The sequence below is a fragment of the Tympanuchus pallidicinctus genome, unplaced genomic scaffold, assembly GCF_026119805.1.
Source record: "Tympanuchus pallidicinctus isolate F22 unplaced genomic scaffold, pur_lepc_1.0 scaffold7, whole genome shotgun sequence".
Lineage (NCBI taxonomy): Eukaryota > Metazoa > Chordata > Aves > Galliformes > Phasianidae > Tympanuchus > Tympanuchus pallidicinctus.
This window is the reverse complement of record NW_026294791.1, coordinates 26847838-26868061: the sequence shown is the minus strand read 5'-3', so window position 1 is coordinate 26868061 and position 20224 is coordinate 26847838. Positions and strand designations below refer to the sequence as shown.

Here is a 20224-nt window from a genome sequence, read left to right as displayed (position 1 = left end):
TTGACGGTCGCCTCTCAGCCTGCTCAGCTGCTCCAAAACGCTCCGGCGTTTTCCTGGAAGAATTCCCTTTTGTGATTGTTTTTCCTTGTAATTTCTTACTGTGCCAATAGGGTCAAGGTGGCTTTTCTGTCCCACTGCTTCATTGCCTCCCCACTGCCACACAAGCAGGGTGGCATGTGTGTGTGTGTACCTACTGTAGCCTGCGTGGGAGAGAGTCTTGTCCATGCAGGTGGAGAGGAAGGTATATTCCCATGGAATTGCTTTACCTCTTGGGAAAGCTCCTCCTCAGCTGAAATGCCAGTTGATAGGGAGGAAGAGAGACTTTCTTTGTATTGCTGAAGTTGGCCAGCCCGTCCGTCTGCTATTTGTTCTTCTCCTTCTTTCCAGGTCGTTGCTACCGGTGAGCTGGCATTTGGTGATGGTGCACTGCGTGCCACTTTTTGCCACGTGGATTGCGTGCAGTTGATACTACTTGGATTTTGTGGTTGCTGTTCAGGCTAACATTATGCACTGCCTCCAGTGAGGAGTGCTGGAGATATCGCATGCCTCTTTCCATGCTGTTTCTCTGGCCTGGCTGACATGCAGCATTTTTCAGATGTGGAACCAGTACTGGAATTTCCAGTAGCTCATTTGCAACATTTTTGCTTTTGCTGTTAATTTGTAAGAGGAATTTCATCACGACTGTGCTTGGATACTAAAGTTTACCTGTACCTAACACATGTCATGTACTTGGAAGAAAAAAAGAAAAAAAGCAACACAAAAAACTAACACGGCTTAACAAGGCAGAGCTGCAAAGTCATTTTGAAAATAAAATAGTTGGTACCACTAGTGAGTCACAGTGCAATCAACGGTTTAATCAAACAACGACATCATACAGAATATTTAGACAACATAAATACTCCGTACAGTCACTACAACATGAACAGGAAAATAAAAGCTTCACGTTCTCCCACACAATCTAAAGAACTGGGCAAAAGCAACAGATTGTTCCTAAACAGGCTGCTGAGCTTCACTGACAGCTCTCCTGCTCAAGGGACTGGATGTTGCCTTTGCTGTCGCCCTGGGAAGGTGTGCTGCAACTGATCTAGAACTTTCTCTGAAAATTTGAAAGCAGTTTGAATGACAACACACCCATCCCCTCTGGTTTCTATTTAGCAGACATGCACTAATTCTCTGTATGATCCAACACTTCAACAGAAGGTAATGATTTAGTTACTTAATTAAGTTTATCCCCCAGCCTTCTGGGGCCCGAATACTTCCATTCTACAGTCATGAAGAAACATGCCCTTACAAGAGGCAGTAATTACTCTGAGAAGACTTTTGTAGTTTCCACGTAGGGATAAAGCTGATCTGAAGCAGCAGTCAGAACAGACACATATTTTCAAGTGTGAGTCTTGAAAGACTGAAGCAATAAAAGGGGCCTTCCTTCCCAGGAGAGTCCCCAAGCAGCTGAATGCTAAGGTACCACCCTCCACATCTTCATTCTGACTGCAGCCAAGAGCACAGCAACCATGCCAGACATGGTTGAGGATGTTGGTTCTCATGTATTAGATCAACTTTTTTGCTTCAAGCTTCGGGTGCAAATGTGTGGAGGCTTCCTCAGGAAGTCCTACAGTACAGTCAATCTCCCATAACACATTTCCAGTCAGACAGAATGCTAAAGGCAAAGCAACCCTCACTGACATGACCACAATGTCCAGTGCCAGTAAAGAGAAGTTTAACATGCACATGAACAGCAGCTACTGGCCTTCACACAACAACCTACTGCCAAGTTTTAAAACTTGAACCTAAATTTAAGACACTAAATGGTAAACTTTGTCAAGTACTAAAATTTTCTTCCAAAGTGCTATGCCACATTTGTTAAAGCTATGCCAAAAAAAAAAATAGTAATCTTAGAGCAGCTCATGGTTGAAGTTCTCCCTACTCAAACTGAAGCTGAGATAAGCTCACAGCTGGGTGGCAAGAATTCTGTAAAGCAAAATATTTCACTTTGCATTATGTCAGTGTGCTGGAATTGAAGGGATTTGCTTTCAAAAGACATTTAAGAAGATTCTTTACAGCAAGTTCTGATGCATTCTCAATGAAAACCTGTTATTATACTGAACAGAGTAGGGCTGTAAAACTTCCATAAGATTTTGACTAAGTTTGTGAAGACAGGATTACCACTGCAACAGGAGTCAAATGGGAAACTGCAGTGTGAAACAAGCTTGGAATTTCTACACAGGAAAGGGGTTTGGGTTTGTTTGGTTTTGTTTTGTTAAAAAGCAAACCAACCTCAGGAATCACCTTGCACCGACGCTCAGTAAGTAGCAAGGTTTTTAAAGTGTCCTTTTTCTCACTATAGCTGTATTTGTTAAAAAAAAAAAAAAAGCAACTGAATAATTTATCTTTCCTAGGGAATGAGATCTCCTTTAGTTGCAAGACTATCAGAAATCAATTTTCTACCATCTTTTATATGGATAACCATTAGCAAATTACAACATTTAACACATTCCTTGGCATACATTACTATTGAATAGACTGACTTAGCCATCCAATGCTCAGTACTTCACAGAGGCTACTATAACTGTGTCAAATGTATTAGAAATCCAGATTTACCTGGATAAAATTAAGACATTCCAAACTGGAACACTCGTTCAGTTATCACACACTGGGAACAAAAGCATGTCAAGCACTAGAGAAAAACAACCAAAAAAAGTCTAAATTAAATACAATCAAGAATACTGTCTAATCATATTAATAAGTACACTGAGAGAGCCTGAAGGCATCACAAATGTATTGTCCATAAAGATAATGACGGTGCTTTCTTTTAATATTAAAGAAGTCATAGCTATAAAAAGAGAGTTAGTCCCATCTCAGTTTTCCAGTACAGCTTATTTATGTTCCTTCGTTGGTGCATAGTACAGTTCCATGGGTTTGTTCACTTTCCAGTACTTCTCACTGACCAGCTCCAAGGAGAACGACCCATTTAATACCTAGAAGAAAACACCAGAAAAGATGTGGTAAGACCTGATAGTGCACAGGCAGCAATCTATCCACAACTACTGACTGAAGAAGTCACTGATAATGTGGAACAAGTTACTGACTAAACACTCGTAGTCAAAAAGCAGTAAAATGAGCTATTACAGACTCCTGTCACTCTCACTAAAACAGCACGAAAAACAGCTTTGCTAATTGCATACAAAGTGCACACAGTTGTAAATGAAGTGAATTTTATGTTTCTTCTGTATGTAAACAGAGAGAGTAGCAGGTGTATGGACACTAGAACCATCTTTGCTTCTTTTCTAAAGGCTACTCTATCACCATGTTTGAACACTGTGCAAAATAGACTGTCAGGTAACATTGGTGTCTCTCTTAACCAGAAGTTTTATTTTATTCAGAAAAAATGCTCAAGTATAAGGCTAAGCTCAGAGGTCAATCCAAGTGCAATACTACTTTTTAGTTCAGTCAGCAAATGAGAAGAGGAATTCTTCCCTATCTAAGGCTCGCAGTAGCCTTTTTACACTGGAGTAAAAGAAGATTATACTGCAGTAGAGTCCACTCAATAGACATTTCCTGCTTCTAGGCAGTGCTCTTCAAAGAGAGTTCTCAGGTGAAACAGTGTTCTTCGTCTCCAATTTTAACTGCAAAATGAAAGGTCAGGTCCTCACCCGAAAGAAGTCAGCTAATAGTTGTTGGCATCAATGTAGCTTTTTTTCCCCCAAATAATTTGTATGCTTTCTTTTTCTATTAACCAAGGTTCCACTACGTGCATTTTCCTGCAAAACAAACTATCTGCTTCTGAATGAGCAACCTGGTGCCATGAATTTTATCCCCATGTCAACTCAGGAGAAGTCCAACTCCATGGATTCTAATCATATCTGTATCAGAGGCATACTGATGCTCAGTTTTCCTCTTAAAGCTTCCACTTACAGTGAACTGCCCATTGGCAGTAGCTATGTAAATAGTATACTGCTTCTCACTGGCTGTGTCAAGATTCATCTGGTTTGATTCTCCTTTGCTCCGAAGCTCTTCCAGAGCCAGTCTCACAGCCAGGTACTTGGACAAGTGATCAACAGTGGCATTGCCTGAGGTCTTGATGTATCTGCAACAGCAACCACAAAAATAATCGCATGTTCATATTAGAGATACAGGACAAAGACACCTGGAACCCTCTGCTCCTTGCTAAAGGTTCCCTTCTTTACTGCCTCATTACCTGCTCCTCTTTATGCAAGAATCCCAATCTGACACAAATGCTGCAGGAGCCTGCCCCAGAAGCTTTGCTTTCTCTCTGTCTTTCAGAATAACCCCCAGAACTCCCTTGGAATTCCAAACGAAAAAGAAGAGTTGGATGAAGCTTATATTTAGTAATATATTTACTGACACTGTAGAGAAATGTCTCATCAGAAGAGAAAGACAGGAAGAGATCTGAGGAAACTTCACAAGATTGCTCATTGCTGCAATCCTAAATTTGCAGTCTGTGCTCACAAGGGATGATGGAAAAATACCAGGCAAAGCTTCCAGCCTACAAATCACACTGACACAAGGCTGCTCCAAAAAAAATCGCAGACACTCGCACGAGACTTGTTTATTCCCAGAGAATCTTATTGTAAGTAGATGTCATACCATCATTCTGGTATCTCCTGTGAACTGCAAGAAACTCTTAAAACCACCTTCATCCCTGACCAAAGGCCTAAAACAGTTTGTTTCTGTAACACTGCACAGAAACAAGTTGAGCAGTAGCATCTATCTGACCTGCAATGAGAAGGCTGCGTATGTTAAACCGAGGTGGTTCAACCAAAGCAAACTGATTTTTAAAAGCCCCAACAAGTTCTAAATAGAAAATAGAAACAGCAGGAATTAAACCAGAGTATACAAAGAAGAATAATGCCATTTACCTTGTCTGTGCACTGTCGTCATTCTCCATGAGGGTAGGATGAGGCCTGAAGACTAATTCTATTTCACTGGCACCATCCAGCACAGGGTCTATGGCCACAGCTGTGTTGTTAGTGTCCAGTTCTAGCCCAGAATCATCTGATGTTTTGGTCCTCTTGTTGCTAGGCCCTGCTTCTTGATTGCTGTGTGTTGAGGCATTGCTACAGTGTGAACTGTCACCATTATCTTCTGCTCCACTGCCATTTTCAATTTGCTGTTTCTTGCCCCTCTGTAACCTGGTGACAAATAGGTAGAAATAAACACTAATCCTCACTCAGAACTCATCCAACCTATACAACATCTCTCTTCTCAGTCAAGCCAGAAGCTTGACATAATATGAACTATGCATTCACAAGCATGAAACATTCCAGAGATATTTAGACTTAAAAAATAACATACATCCTATCTTACAAAAAGATACCCATATACAAAGCTGCATATTTTTCCTTATTCCTCAAATGCATTTTAGGCATGTCATGAGATCATTTTAAACTTCATTCAGTTAATTTTACCCCTTACACAAAACAGAAAAGTATTTTAATCAAAACATGAATTCATTTGTGATTTAGAACAATTTAATGGAAGAAAGTTTGGGGTCTTTCCCAACTCCTCCCTGCAGCCTTCTCCCCCCCAGTCTCAACAAGCCCTTCTACACAGGAGAGGTGCTCCAGCCCACTGAGCATCTTTGTGGCCCTCCAACAGCTCTACATCCTTCTTGTGCTGGGGGCCCCTAGCAGTACTCCAGTTGGGGTCTAATGAATGATGCCTGTAAATTGGTAACACAACACGTGTCTGCCAGTAAAGCTGCAGGCAGTGATACAAAGTTTCTATTTACTAATAAAACAATAAAACTGATAACATTTTTTTAACAAAAGTTGAAAGCTACTTTGGCAGCCTTCAGAGAGGAAGAGAAGAATCCCTTGCTACAGAGAGTGAGGAGGTGGCATATTTCTAGCATTAAGGGAGAAAATGGGAACAAATTATGTGACTACATACCTGTTCATAGCCTGAATCTTTAGTCCCTCTTCAATGCTGTGACTTAAAGCTTGCTGGTTATTGTGTTTACTGATTCTTGCTAGCACTCTCTCCTGATGCGCTTCATATTCATCACGGCTTGGATAAATTTTACTGATGAGAGCATCAAAATTGGGATCAGGTCGCAGCGATCTTTTTGACACCAGCTTTTTACGACATGTGGGACATTCTTTGTTGCTAGATATAAGAATATATATATATTATAAAAAATATATAATTTTTTATATATCTGTAAGGATATAGAATAAGGAGAGGGAACAACATTAAGTCTCTGGCAATGACAGAAAGTCTTAATGCTGCAATTGTTAGAGAAAGCACCCATCATGACTCAACTTTACAATACATCTGGAATGGAATGGGGCTTCTATCTTTTGACAAATCTGATAGCTCAAGATACTTAAACAAAACAGGAAAAAAAAAAAAGGAAAAAAACCAAACATCTCCTTGCTATAATTTTTAAAGTGTGTTTATTTAAGGTATGTTTAAACAAAATGTATTTTGACTGAAGAATCAAGGAGTTCTATGCTACAATTTTCTCCCCTTAATCTTCTGGCTTTATTCTTACTTAGAAATGTTTCCATTTCAAGTGGAAATTATATTGAAAGGTACAGTCCTTCATAGGACCTGCAGAAAGAAATAAAGATTAAGGAACCCATTTTGGAGTTCAAGCACGAATTTCTGTGAAAACTAAAACTCAGTCTTGTCCTTCCCAACATTCTGTTCTAATTTAATTAATTTATCAGGTTCACATGTTTTTTGCTTTTTTCTTGTAAAAGCAAGAGGCCTCAGTAACAGAAATATCAGTGATTTCTTTATTGATAGCATTTCTTGTTTCTCCTTCACGAGAAGAGTGTTTCTGCTAATCACTCATCAGAATTTCCACAGGCACAGTGAATTCATTGTGAACACTGCACTGATGGCCATCCTCAGAATCAGCAGCGCTCAGGGCTCAAATGATCATATTTTCATCTGAAGGGAAATCCCTTTTCCCTGTCCTGCTATTTCCATACCCGCTCCTGAGGGCTGTAATGATGCAGTCAGCACAGAAACGATGCAAACACTCTTTTGTCGTCATGGTATTTTTTAACATATCCAAACAAATGGGACACATGAGTTCGCTATGCAGGCTCCTGGGTGACACAACGATTTCCAAGCCATCGGTGATCGCTTCCTGGTGTAAAACAAAGTAAAAGTTCTTTAAGGAAATTTCACACAGAGATTGCATGTGTTATTGCCTTCAGACAAAGACATAAGAATACAACAAGGAACATATTCAACCACATCAGGAAAGGGAAACCAGACCTCAAGTTCCTAACGGTATCGAATAAAGACCAAACTGCCCGAAGGCCAGCTCTTCAGCACACGTTACCTGAGGTGTTCTTTGCAACTCGTACAAGCTGAGTTCCCAGGTCTTGCTTAAAGGCTGCGTCCCATTGGTCTGCACAGCTTGAGACATGGCTGGAAGCAGAAGAGAATAAAATGATATGGTCAGGTGCACCTGGCTCCAGAACCAGCTCCCCTCTCTCCCAAGCAGGCCTTCATCCAAGTGATCTGTTCCCCAGGGCTCCAGCCCCTGCAGCCTTAATGCTCACAGTACAGAAACACAGCAAGAAACCACTGAAGCGCTGCAAGTCCCTGTCACTGCCCCACTCCAGAGACACTGAGGGAACTCCCCAGCCATGAGCGTTTTGCAAAACTCCATTCAGGCTGTTAAGCAGAAGAGAGATAAAACTGAAAGGCCCAGAGCATGGGCTTGCACAGGGGTGGCAGTGGCAGCCAGCACAGGATACGTTCTCATATACATGCACCCCAGTCAAATAAGTTTCTCTTATTGCGTTTTTATTTAAAGCTAGGCTTGTATTTCCAAACTCTTAGAATCCACCTTTGGCTGCTGATTTGATGTACATCTACCAGGCATGTTATAATCTAGTTTCAAGTTCATCAAATTCTGCAAGAAGAGTCAACCTCTCTTACTTTCTAAGCTTTAATTAAGAGCAAGGAAAGCAGCTCCACAAAGATTATTGTATCTGTTCTTCTCCAAGCTCACAAATTAGTTTTCTCCCCTTACAGAAAAAAAAGACCCAAACCAGAAATAAAGCCTGACATAATGTAGGCATGATCATTACTTTGTAAAGAGATGTGGCTGGGGCACTCCAGAAAAGCTTGCTTCACACATCACACAGCTCCACAGCAGCAAAGAACTCCTTGCAATAGCCCACAGCAGAGATCACCACATGCACAAGCACATCCTGCCCAAACCCAAGTGCTCACGCTTGTTAGCATGATGGCTGTTCCAGCACCAGGCCTCCAGCCAAAATACCAGCCTGGAGAACAAGTACATTAACATTACTGCAAAAACAAGAGAACACACTGCAGGATACACAGTACAAGTGTCAAGATGTATAATCACTAGGCTTTATTCTAAAAGCTTCTCATCTCATATGCAGTGTGCTTAATTCTCATCCTAAAGCACGCAGTGACAGCACTTTGGGATTGCAAGAGGAAAAATACTGGCCTTAAAGCTACCTGAAAGCAGAGAGATCCACATGGCCCTGTTGGACACTAGTGAACAACTCCTCTGCCTCTGGAACATAGAGTCAAGACCAGAACACAGTAACAGGAACTCACAGATGCTGAAAAGCAAAAGAAATAAGAAGTAACCTCATCACATCTCATGAATAAGAGGAGACTCAGTAGTATTATTCCTGCTCCCATAGTTCTTACAATCTGTTTTCAAATCCATGCTGGCCCTGACAAATGCACCTGAATGAGGTTTAACTTCTTTCCCTGATGACACTGTTGAACATCAGTTTGGACCACATTGCTTCTCACAGCCACAATCTCACTGCAGCGGCACCAATAGCTGGCACCTATGTAAAGGATGAAACTTCATCAGCTCCGTATTCTGACCTAAAATTGCCTTGACCATGCAAGCACAACCTGGCGGGCTCAGAACCACAACCACCAAGCTCTCCTTTAGACCTGCTCAAGACCAGCTGATCTCTGAGCACTGACCATAGAAGGGAGGGATGCCATGCAATGGGACCTGGACAGGCTTAAAAAGTGGGCCCACATGAACCAAATGAGGTTCAACACAGCTAAGTGCAAGGCGCTGCACTTGGGTCAGGGCAATCCTGGATACGTGTACAGACTGGCAGAAGAATTCTTTTAGAGCAGTCCTGCACAGAAGGACCTGGGGCTCCTGGTGGACATAAAGCTGGACATGAGCCAGCGGTGTTCATTTGCAGCCAGGGTGGGCAATTGCATTCTGGGCCGCATCAACTGAGGGGCAGCTGTGGGCAGGGAGGAGACATCAGTTGCCATTTCATGCTGCCTCAGGGATCACTTCGTTATTGTCCATAGCCTCAATCCTTAGTGTGAATGTTATTTACATCCGTTCTACGCCCTCCTGAACATCTGCTGAGGTATAAACATTGCACTACACAAGATGACCACTTCCAGAGAGCTCTCTGCACCTCTTGCCCCTAGGTAGTGCAGAGCTCACTGGGACACCTATCTCTCTCTGGCTGCCATGCCTACAAATGCTACACAAATTCATCACACTGCAAATCCAAGCTATTTATTAACTAAAAAGCTTGATTCTTCTCCATTTTGGAGGGATTAAGTAAAAAGAGTTTCATTTTGTGGTACAAAATAATAATAATAATAAAAGTCTACACTGCCCACTGTCTTAATGCAACATATTATTCAGACCATTACAGCTAAAACAGATACTCACTCTTTACACACCATTTATATCTTGTCCAATGTGAATACCAAAATACCATCTAACACCAGCGCCTTCTGCAAGGACTGAAAAATGGAGCTGTGTTCCTTTCCCTGCTGATGTGAGTCAATAAATCAGACAGGCACTTGACCTCAAAGACACCAAGCGTGCCAAAAACCTTTACCAACAATTTATATAAGAAAAACAGTCATTACCAAGGTGTAATTTAGCACCTCATTATTTCCACACTGACAAGAATATGTGTTTTTGATGCTGCTAACACAACCATGATGCAGTGACCCTCAGAGTCTGCAGCAGAAGACAGCCTTTACATGCATGCAATTCTATCAAAACAGCACACATCCTGCTACGGTGGATGTACCCCTGGCCACAGAACTCTGTTTCAGGGCTTTCATTTCTATGGTGCTTTCTAACCCTCGCAGCACTGCTGGCACATTACATGAGCTTGACCAATTTCTTGCTCACTCCCCGAAATAACAGCTGCAGAAAGGAAGAACTGGCCACCCTATATGCTGAGGGTTAAGCTCAATGACTTCAATAGCCCTGTTGTTTGTCCCTTACTTTGCTGTATGTTTTAACAGAAGTCCCATGAACATGCTAACATTACAGTTCAAACAAACTTTCCCATCTCCACAAGCAAGGTCTCCAGAAAACCCCTCAGCTGTTTTCTACTGAGCAAGTGAACCAAATTTTGGTGATGATAACAAACGTGGATTGAATTTCACCTTGCAGAGCAGGCCCCCAGACCACACCTCCTGCCTGAGGGAAGCATGGCCCCAACTTCTAGACTCCTTCCTCACCATCAGAGCGCTGTTCGGTGCCCTCAGCATCCAGACCTGGACTCTGCATTACTGTGAACACGAGCAAAGCCTTCAAAGGACAACAAGAAACAGGAGCGTGGTATATTACTTCCACATCTCGTCTGTTAGAGAATTGCTCCCATCCACCACAGCGGCTGCCCTGGCCATTGCAGGAGCCAAGGCAGAAGGCTCATGCACCAGCAAGGTGCTCACACTTAGAAATGACCACACCAGACTCTGACTGCAGTGATTTAGAAGCGAGGTCCTCTCCCACTTCCACTAGGAAACCAATGCAATTTGATTTCTTCCCAATTTGTGATTTCAACAACAGTTAACACAGACACCCACTCAGCCACTCCTTTAGCAGGCCGTTCCGTCTCAGGGCACAGGTCCACGCTGCTGCAAGAAACTCTGCACAGGCTCAAAACAAATATGCCATAAATGAGGCATGCTGCTTTCCCAGAGCCTCTGGGAACACCCAGAGTCAGCCACCTGGTCATTCTTTCAGTACCTAAACAGGAGGGGAATCAACTCTTCGAAAGGGTTGATAACTGCAGGACAAGGGGAAATGGTTTTAAGTTGAGGGAGGGAAGATTTAGGTTGGATGTCAGGGGGAAGTTCTTAACTATGAGTGGTGAGGTGCTGGAACAGCTGCCCAGAGAGGCTGTGGATGCCCCGTCCATCCCTGGAGGTGTTCAAGGCCAGCTTGAATGGGGCAGCCTGGGCTGGTATTGAATGTGGAGGTTGGTGGTCCTGCATGTGGCAGGGGGCTGGAGATTTGTGATCCTTGAGGTCCCTTCCAACCCTGCCCATTCTATGATTCCGTGATCCTTCTCTTCAGCATATAACATACTTACTATCCATATAACTTACTTACTATCCATCACATTACATTAATAAAATGGCAGGAAGTCACAGATTTCTGATGAGTTCATGTTGTAGGAGAAATTTTGAGAATATCAGGTCAAGGAATACACTTGTTTTTCATTTCTTCCAGGGATATGTTTGTGAGCCACAAGGAATTGCTCGCCCACTTAGCAGTCAGGGAAGCTAATCACAACTAATAGCGACCTAATTTCCTGGGTAACAACAAAAGATGGCTTCCTCTACTTGGTTGTTAACAAACACAAAATAAACCCCCCACAAGCTTTGCGAGACAAAAAAAAAAAAAGAGTGCAGCAATCCCACACATGATTGACCTACAATAGATGCACAGAAACCACATTGTAACATTGGCATGCAGCTTCCCTCAGAAGCTGGGTGACAGCTAACAAGTTATTTCTCTCTCAAATAAAGCTCTGTACTTTATAAACAGTAATACAGGAGCAATACTTACACAACTTAAAACCGGTAATCATCCAAAATAGTTTACTTTTATACCTGAGTGGTGCAGAGTAAGGAACAGATGAGATTTTCAGTTGGCAGAACGCTGCTGTCAGCTTCCTGCAGCTTGGGAGAGATCTCCCTCTCACAAGAGGGGGAAGGCAGACAGTAATTCCTAAGATACCTCCCCATTCCAACAAGTCTGAACAGCTCCACAATACTGAACTCTGCTCATTCCTCAGGAAATGAGGAATTTAAGGCCACTTATCTTCACCAACAAACAGAATGAAATTTAGGCTCAGCAATGTCCATTCTCCAACCTCTTTCTTTGTACCGTTGCTAAACTGCAGTCCTAGTCAGCAAAAATTGGTAAAGGGCAATTTAAGTAACAATGAAAAAGCATGGGGGAAAGAAAGAGAAATGTTCAAGAGAAGCTGAAGAAATTCGTGCATCCCAACAGCTACTTCATGTTTAAAACAGAAAGCTGTACAACAGATACCCACCACACTGCTCTTTCATGATAAAAAAGACTCAAAATCACCAGAACTCTGCACTGTTCACCAAAAATGCCCAAGTAAGTCCCTCTGCTCCACACATTGCCAGACATCCCCCTAGAACATACAGGAGTACCGATGAAGTAACTGCATCCTGCATCCTGCTGTTATGAAGGTGAATGCAGAAAATGAGGCATTTCTTAACCATCACTCCCAGAGCCAATCATAGAATTATAGAATGGGCTGGGTAGAAAAGGACCACAATGATCATCCGGTTCCAACCCCCTGCTCTGTGCAGGGTCACCAACCAGCAGACCAGGCTGCCCAGAGCCACATCCAGCCTGGCCTTGAATGCCTGCAGGGATGGGGCATCCACAACCTCCTTGGGCAACCTGTTCCAGTGCCTCACCACCGTGTGTGTGAAAATGACCTCTAAGAAAGCCCTGGGATTACTTGAATCCCAGCACTGGAGCCTGATGAAGACACAAAGCTTGGTACTGATAGCGCAGATACGGCCAGCATTCATGTGGTAATAATTCCTCCCACCTGGAGGAACTGACAGCGCTGATCCCTCACGCAGCACATTTCCAAAGATACCCGATTCTGCTCAGCCGTGTCCTCTGTCACAGCTGACAAGCTGAACGCCAGCTCTGACATGAAAGAACGTCAAATTCTCTCATTACAAAAGTTTCTTAATGAAAACACAGGTGAATAAAAACGACAGCACCTTTTGAGGGCACTCCTATGACAAATCAATTCCTCATCACTGAACGAATGGCACGTTTGATTGAAGAGCTCTCCCCAGGCAAAAATGATTTCATCCACACACCAGCCGGTTTTCCACACGCAAGCGATTCCCTTTAATCCTTAAAAGCCCGCATGCAACACACAGCTACCACACAGATGGAGCTGCGGCCGCATTCTGATTTATCGGACTGAAATACTGCATTTCAGACGCTCGGCTGAGCCAGTCACGCTCCATAAGCCAACAGCTCACGGCCAACATCCCACACGCGGCTCAGCGCCCCTTTCACACGCAGCGCGCGGCGGGGCAGCACCGGAGGGCCCAGGGCTCCGCAGGTCCCGCAAGAGCAGGCTTCGCGGAGACAAAAGGGCGACAGGCAGAGCCGCACGGCACGCACCTCGCGCCGACAACGCGATAAGGGGCCGGGGCTGCCGGCTGTGGCTCCGCGCGCCGGCGTGACGCCGTGACACAGCCCGGGCAGCCCTCCTCGGCTCCGTGCGCGGGTGCCGGGACGCGGAGCCGCCAGGGATCCATCGCAGCAGCGCCGATCTCCGCCCTGCCGCAGCCCCGTGTCACCTAGGGCAAAGCGGAGGGACCGAACCTGACCGCGGGCGGCTCCGAGCGCAGATCGCCGTAGCAGCCCTGCCTCAGCGCTGTGCCCGGCCCCGCGGGTGAGGGTCGGGGCAGGTCCCGGCCGCCCCCAGCACCAGCACCAGCACCAGCACCAGCACCAGCACCAGCACCAGCACCAGCACCAGCACCAGCACCAGCACCAGCACCAGCACCAGCACCCAGCCTTCTTCCCTCCCAGCCTTCTTCCCTCCCTTCCTCCTTCCCGCCCGCCGCCCCGCGCTCACCGCTGCCGCCGTTTGCTCCCACCGGCAGAGAAGCCGCAGCGCCGGCAGCACAATATGGCGAGCGGCAGCTCCGCAATGGAGCTCGGGAAATAGAGGGGAGTTACATATTCATGGCCGGGGCTGGGCAGGGGGAGCGCGGCCAGAGCCGCGGGCGCGGGGCCGCTCTCCTCGCCCGGCGGGGAGCCGCTTTCCCCGCCTCTCGCCCCGCCGCTTCCCCCCGGGTCGGGCCGTGCCGGCGCCCACCGCCGCCCTCTGCGTGCCCGCTCGGTCTCGGGCTGCCCCCTGCCTGCCCTGCGAGGAGAACGGGTGCGGGGGGTCCCTGTCCGGCTGAGGGAACGTCCGCCGCTCCCAGTGGTCTTAAAACCTGAAAGTGCTCCTTCAGCTGCACCGGGTGCTTCAGTCCCGCTGAGAGGCGGTGAGACGAAACGAGCGGCTGTCCTTGTGCTCTATACGTTGAAAAGACAGCTGCTGGCATCTCGGGGCGAGTTACCGTTAACTTTAGCACGGCTGGGATGCTAGCGGGTGGCTCTGGTTTGGCTTTTGTCGCTCCTTGCAACGCTTCTGTTACTTTTCAGAAGTTCTGGCACATACCGGTTTCCTCCTCGTGGTTCTACATCTCTGATAACGCTCATACAACTGACCCGTGCAGCGCCGTGTCGGAGATCCCCGCAGGAATGCAGTCAGGAGCCAGCAGTGCCATCGCTGTGCTCTCTGCAGGGCAGATCTCCACCCTGCACCTCAGAAGGATTCAGACAGGAGCTGGGTTCAACGCTCCTCTGTGATGTTCCTAGCCCACTTCCTTCCCAAGTGGGCTCGGATGGGCTTTTTCAGTGTTGGCATCCAACGATAGCATAGAAAGGTTCAGAAAGATCTCTGGTTCTAGACAGAATGAAACGAGGCAGAATTAATGACTGAAATTTTCCTGCTTTCAGCTGCGTATCAGCAACAAAGAAGGGAAGGCTTCTGCCAAGCTGCCAGCAAGCACCCTGCGGGGAAAGCTGCCTTGCTGCGGGCCTGCAGCTCTGGGGTGAGTGAAACAGTTCATGTAAAGCTGTTGTGAGATAAAACAGCCCTATATATTGAAGGATATAAGAACAAGATTTGCAAAATAAAAGCATGGAGTTATAAGGAAGGCAGATCTAATGAGGATGCAGTGGTAAGAAGTGCCTTGGGAGCATCTAGTGAAATGCAGAAGAAGAAACACAGGCACATGGACTAACAAAGGTACACAAAAAGAAATTCAACACCATTGATGATGTTAGGCCAGTGGTATCCAAGTCACCGTATTCATGAGAATATTTATTTGATTTTGTTTTATATTTATTACATTATCCATTCAAGGAGTCATAGGTTGTCCAGGGAGGATGTCCTGTCCTCAGCCTTGGAAGACAAGTCCTCAGACTTGAAGATTTCCAAGTCTCAGGTGGCTCAAGCCCTCAGCAATCTGATCTGACCCCAGAGCTGAGCCATGGAGGGCAGGGAGCTCCTGAGGTCCCCTCCAGACCACGTTATCCCATCATTCTGTGATTCTGCACTCACAGTGCAGATAAGAAAGCTTAGGATGTGGATAATATTGTATTTCAAGCCTTTGTGAACATTTCCTTTCTTTGCAGAAAGCTTTTTCTGAAGAAGGTAGAAAAAAAAAAAAACTGCTGCATGATAGCTGAGATAGCTTTCATCAGCTTGTGGCTTCCAGTGTTCCTTGTGTAATGGAAACTTTTATTCTGCTCCTTGTGGCAACAAAAGAATTGTAAAGAAAATTACTCCGGTCAACTGAGACATGCTGTTTCCACGTCCTCCTTCCAGGTAAAATATTTATTACCTGCTGAAGTGATTGAAGGTCACCTATTCACTGCCTTTTAGAAACTAGTATAAATAGAGAAGAAAATGGAAAATAAAGTGCTCCCATTTTCCCAGTCTGTAGCCAGAGAACAGTAAATAACATAAAATGTGACAGAAAGTAGAAAATGTCCATATTGCTAGGTAATGAGGGAAAAATAAGCTGGCAGTGGATTGGCGAGAGGAGGTAAGGTCATTGGTGGTGCCCCAGGTACACTGTTACACTTGTCTGCCCTATACTGAGTGGTGATATTGCTGCAGTGTGCCTGTAACTGCCATGTACCCTTCACTGGATCTTGAGAGCATCACAAAGGTATGATGAAGGCAGGGATTAAGCCCTTTCCTTAAGTTCATTCTCATACAGACATCATGTTTGAAGCAGGGCTCTCTGGCTGTAGGTAAGTTTATTATACTCAAAGTAATAGATAACTTAGCAAGGGTGAAGTTATATCACTTCATGCAACATTCAGATGGACATCTTGAAGATAAGTGTAGGGAATTACTCTGCATACTCTTGTTAATAGAGTATAGTCTGTTATGCTCAGCTGTATTACACATCCAGAGATGTAGGCTTATTATCTGTTCCAGAGATGTGCCACACATTCTGGACTCTTGTTTGTGTATGCACTGAAAACAGTGTGTGTCAGAAAAAGGTCAGCTCTTCTGTAATCTAGATCACGTTTGAAGACAGTGGCTTTATTTGAAACTTGCACACAAAAATAAGTGGGAAGGAGAAAACCAAGGCATATTAACTACTCAGGAAAGTAATGAGTACAAATGGGAGTTGTAGCAGAAACTATGTTACTCAAAATTCACAAATTAGGGATTCTATCTGCTTTATCAGTACTCCCAGATCATCAGGGGATCTTCAGTAATTCACTATTATAAAGCTCTTGCTTTCAAAAAAAGCCACTCAAGACCAGCATTTGGGCACTTGAAACAAAGATAGCCCTAGATAAGCTAGGAATAGCAGAGTTGGGAGCAGGTAATAACGTAGTAAACATCCTGTTTACAAAGATCCTCTCAGTGTATCCCCTAAGTATGTTGATGTATCTGACTTTAACATCTTATATCAACTCAGGGCTACAATGTACTTCATAAGCAGTGTGCAGAATGGAAACAGACTTAGAGCACCAGCAGCATAAAGTCTTTCACCGGTCTTGATGGTGAATATCAGGCATGTTCTCTAGCACTTTCTGTAATAAAAGGTGAGAGAGGATGTTGGAAAAAATATTTCAATTCTAATAGCTATTGTAGTTGAATTGATGTAAACCATCCCAGTGTAAGTACAAACAAAACAAAACAAAACAAAAAAACCTACAATCATGCAGCTCTTGACAAAACAGTAGTCTGTACCAATAGTAGTACTACTGGTAGTCATTGAGCAATGTTTGGTATTTGGTATTTTCACTATTCTCATAACATCATTAAACTGCATGCTTCTGAAGGCAATCATAACAGTAAATTTGTTCAGCCTCAACAAAGGTAATAATTGTTCTTTGTCAGCACATACAAGAGAGAACATCATAACTGAATGGACAGAAGCTGTTTGTCTGCCTGTATTTACAGTATTTACAGTCATCCAGGTGCCCCAACGTAGGTGTGACTGTGGCTAGTTTATGATGTGCTGGTGCAGACTAGCAAGTGAAAGCAGCTGCCTGGTCCTTCTTCCTTCTGCTTTAAGCTGTTCATTGAGAATACAGTGAACTTTTTGGCTTTGATTTACTAGCAATTTCATCTCTGATAGGGCAGTACTTATTCCTCTTGTCCAGCTTATTTCCACTCTGTGTTGTAACTGCTCTAAGACTTAATGCTTCTATTAAGTTAGCTTAATATTAAGCTTAGTGCTGGGAGAGTCCTTCACTTTCCCACTGAGCATTTTTGTTCCCTTTGTGGGAGATTAGAGAATGTGTGTGGCTGACACGCTACCACTGACCTTCTTCTGTTCTCCTGTAGCCACATGCATGCAAAAGATTTGTAATCCTTTCTTCTCTTCCTGCAGTACAAAGTCCCACACCTCACAGCACACTTCTCACTAGTGTCACAGCTAGGGGCCTGGGCTAACTTGTGTTAGCGCTGTTTTTGCTTGCAAAGGTATGAATGAATGGCAAAATTTGCATGACAAAATTCCTGCGGTGCAAAGTATATTTTAGCACCCAAACCAACTTGTACAAAGCAACTTGTGAGCGATGATGAAGAGGCCAGAAAGCAGCAGCAGTGAGTTAGTTTCCATATAAAGGCAGGAGAGAAAAACACCCCCACAACAAAAATAATTATAATGGGGACACTGCAGTAGGAATTTCTCTACTCCTACTCTTGGACAGAATGACTCAGGCCCACTGTGTTTTCCACGGTGCCAAATTACCAGGTCTGAACTTCATGGTGTGAGTTGACAGCAAAGGGAAAACCCACAGCTGAAGCACTTGGGTTTGGTGGTGTTCTTACAAAGAAGTTCCCCTAAATCACTAGTAATAAATCCATGCAGTTCTGAAGTGTGCCAGAATCTCTTACCAAGACTTGGATCTCCAACCGTGCTGGTGCTTCTTTTCTACAGACTTAAATGTTGGGTTTTTTGATTCTCTTTATTGTGCTATGCAGAGGCTTCTGCAATTAAGCAGTTATTTCAAAATAATTACAAAGGAATCTTGTGCCTTTGCTTCAATGGCTTAACGTTTCTCTGTAAGATTTGCAAAGGGTGACCTTTTGAAATGTTTTGTTGGAACTGTAGGTGTTCCTGCAGTCACCTTTCTCTTTTTCTCTTACAAAAAGGGAAGAGGATAGAAATGAGGCTAAGAATCCAGAAGTATCTGTTTCTCCTGCAACTGTTTTTTTACTACTTACTTTTGGATTATACAAAGTGTATTGAGAGGAAAAAGGTCTTTTTTGTTTAGTTACTGGTGGTTTTTGGTTTTTTTGTTTGCTTGCTTTTGTGGTGTTTTTGTTTGTTTGTTTGTTTGTTTACCTTTTCATTGCCTCGGAATAACTAAGGAGAATTGACACATACTTTGAGAAGGATCTAGGTAGCCTCAGAGCAGACAGAAATGCAAAATACTTTGGCCTCAGTGCCTAGCACAGGTAACTTGAACAGAAATAAGGACATCATAAAGCCATTTTTACAACTTTTTAATTTGTTATTCAGCAAACATGTTTGTAGTGTCTTATCCTCATCAGTAAATAATCATATGTGATTAATACCTATCCTGTGTGGCTTCCTATATGGGAAATTCTGCACAAAGTGTTTTGAAACAGTTTTTTACAGTAAATATATATATATTTCAAAGATAAGAGCAAAGTCCTGTGAAGCAGAGAAGGTGGTGGTGTTCGGGGAAAAACTTGTGAAGACTGAGACTATCCTATAATAAAGCTGTCTCCTGCACAGATTAGCTGCACAACAATATGGCAGTAAGAAGTGGGGCAATGTTTGTAGAAGCAGTGCCTGCCTTCTGAACCAGAAGGAGCAAACTTCAAACTAAGTGTAAATTGAAACATGGAACTTACCATTTGGTGTTTGTATACTGAAGGCCTGGCTGGTGGTTGGTTACTTTGCTCCTGATCTTCAGGAGCAAAAAAGCTGTTTTTTTTGTATTAGTTAGCCTCTCGGATGTTATTTTAGATGGTATTTTAGAAGATCCCACTGTCTGGTGCCCTCTTGTGGGATATTTTCACACCACACAGCAGTAGGAATGAGGTACACCTTAAAGGCATCTTCAAGATCTCATTGAAGGAGTGCCTCAGTCAGGAGCACATTTTCCCAAGAAGCTGAAGTTTTCACTGAAAAGAAGAGGTAAATGAGTACAAAGCCTGTTGTGTTTATGACGAATTTAAAATGTGGTGAGCACGGAGATGTTTTAAAACAAACATTCCGGGACAAAGGCAGAAGCAGGCAAAGAGGATGAAAAAGAGAGAAAATTCTGAGAAAACATCTGGTTTAGTCAGACCCGGCTTTTCACCGAGTGTTATAGCTAATGAATGGCTCCCTATTCCTTCTATTTACACCTTATTTTAGAATGTTTCTCATAGCACGGATTTAGGTTGCTTTGTAGCTGGTCAAAGCACGTGACCCACGTAGGACCGTATCAAGTGTGGGCTAATAGTGATCATTGGAGAAGCTTGGCAGATTATGCCATGCACTTCAGAGGGTGGGTAGATTTTTGCTAGGCTGTCACTGAGTTGTGTGTTTCCATTATAAAGCAGTTCATCTGTTCTTTCCATTATTTGGATGTATGCAGTAACCTCATCAAACTGTGAAAAATAGGTGTATGTCAGCTGTGGTCCTGTTCCTGTGAACACGTGGCTTAGCAAAGCAATCTGCCCACTTATTCATAATGCCTTGTTTTTCTCATTAACGTCAAGAGTTGCTTAACTCAAAGACAGGCATGCTGCTATGCTCTGGACACCACTTGAGTTTGGAGCACATGGATCTGAGATCAAAGTTATTGTGGAGTGGTAGTGCATATTGCTCAGCCTTG

At 43.9% G+C, this 20224-nt stretch overlaps 2 protein-coding genes across 2 annotated transcripts in view; both read right to left on the bottom strand.

Moving 5' to 3' along the window:
- LOC128072182 (uncharacterized) overlaps positions 1-20224 on the bottom strand; it is a 406177-nt gene that overhangs the window by 147917 nt on the left and 238036 nt on the right. The window lies entirely within an intron of this gene.
- On the bottom strand, positions 779-14089 carry RNF2 (ring finger protein 2). The gene is made up of 7 exons (XM_052665700.1): positions 13917-14089; positions 7319-7407; positions 6960-7120; positions 5911-6126; positions 4878-5150; positions 3913-4084; positions 779-2975 (listed from the first exon to the last, which is right to left on the bottom strand). The coding sequence occupies exons 2-7, from the start codon at positions 7403-7405 to the stop codon at positions 2874-2876; spliced, it is 1011 nt and encodes a 336-aa protein (XP_052521660.1). The 5' UTR covers positions 7406-7407; positions 13917-14089; the 3' UTR covers positions 779-2873.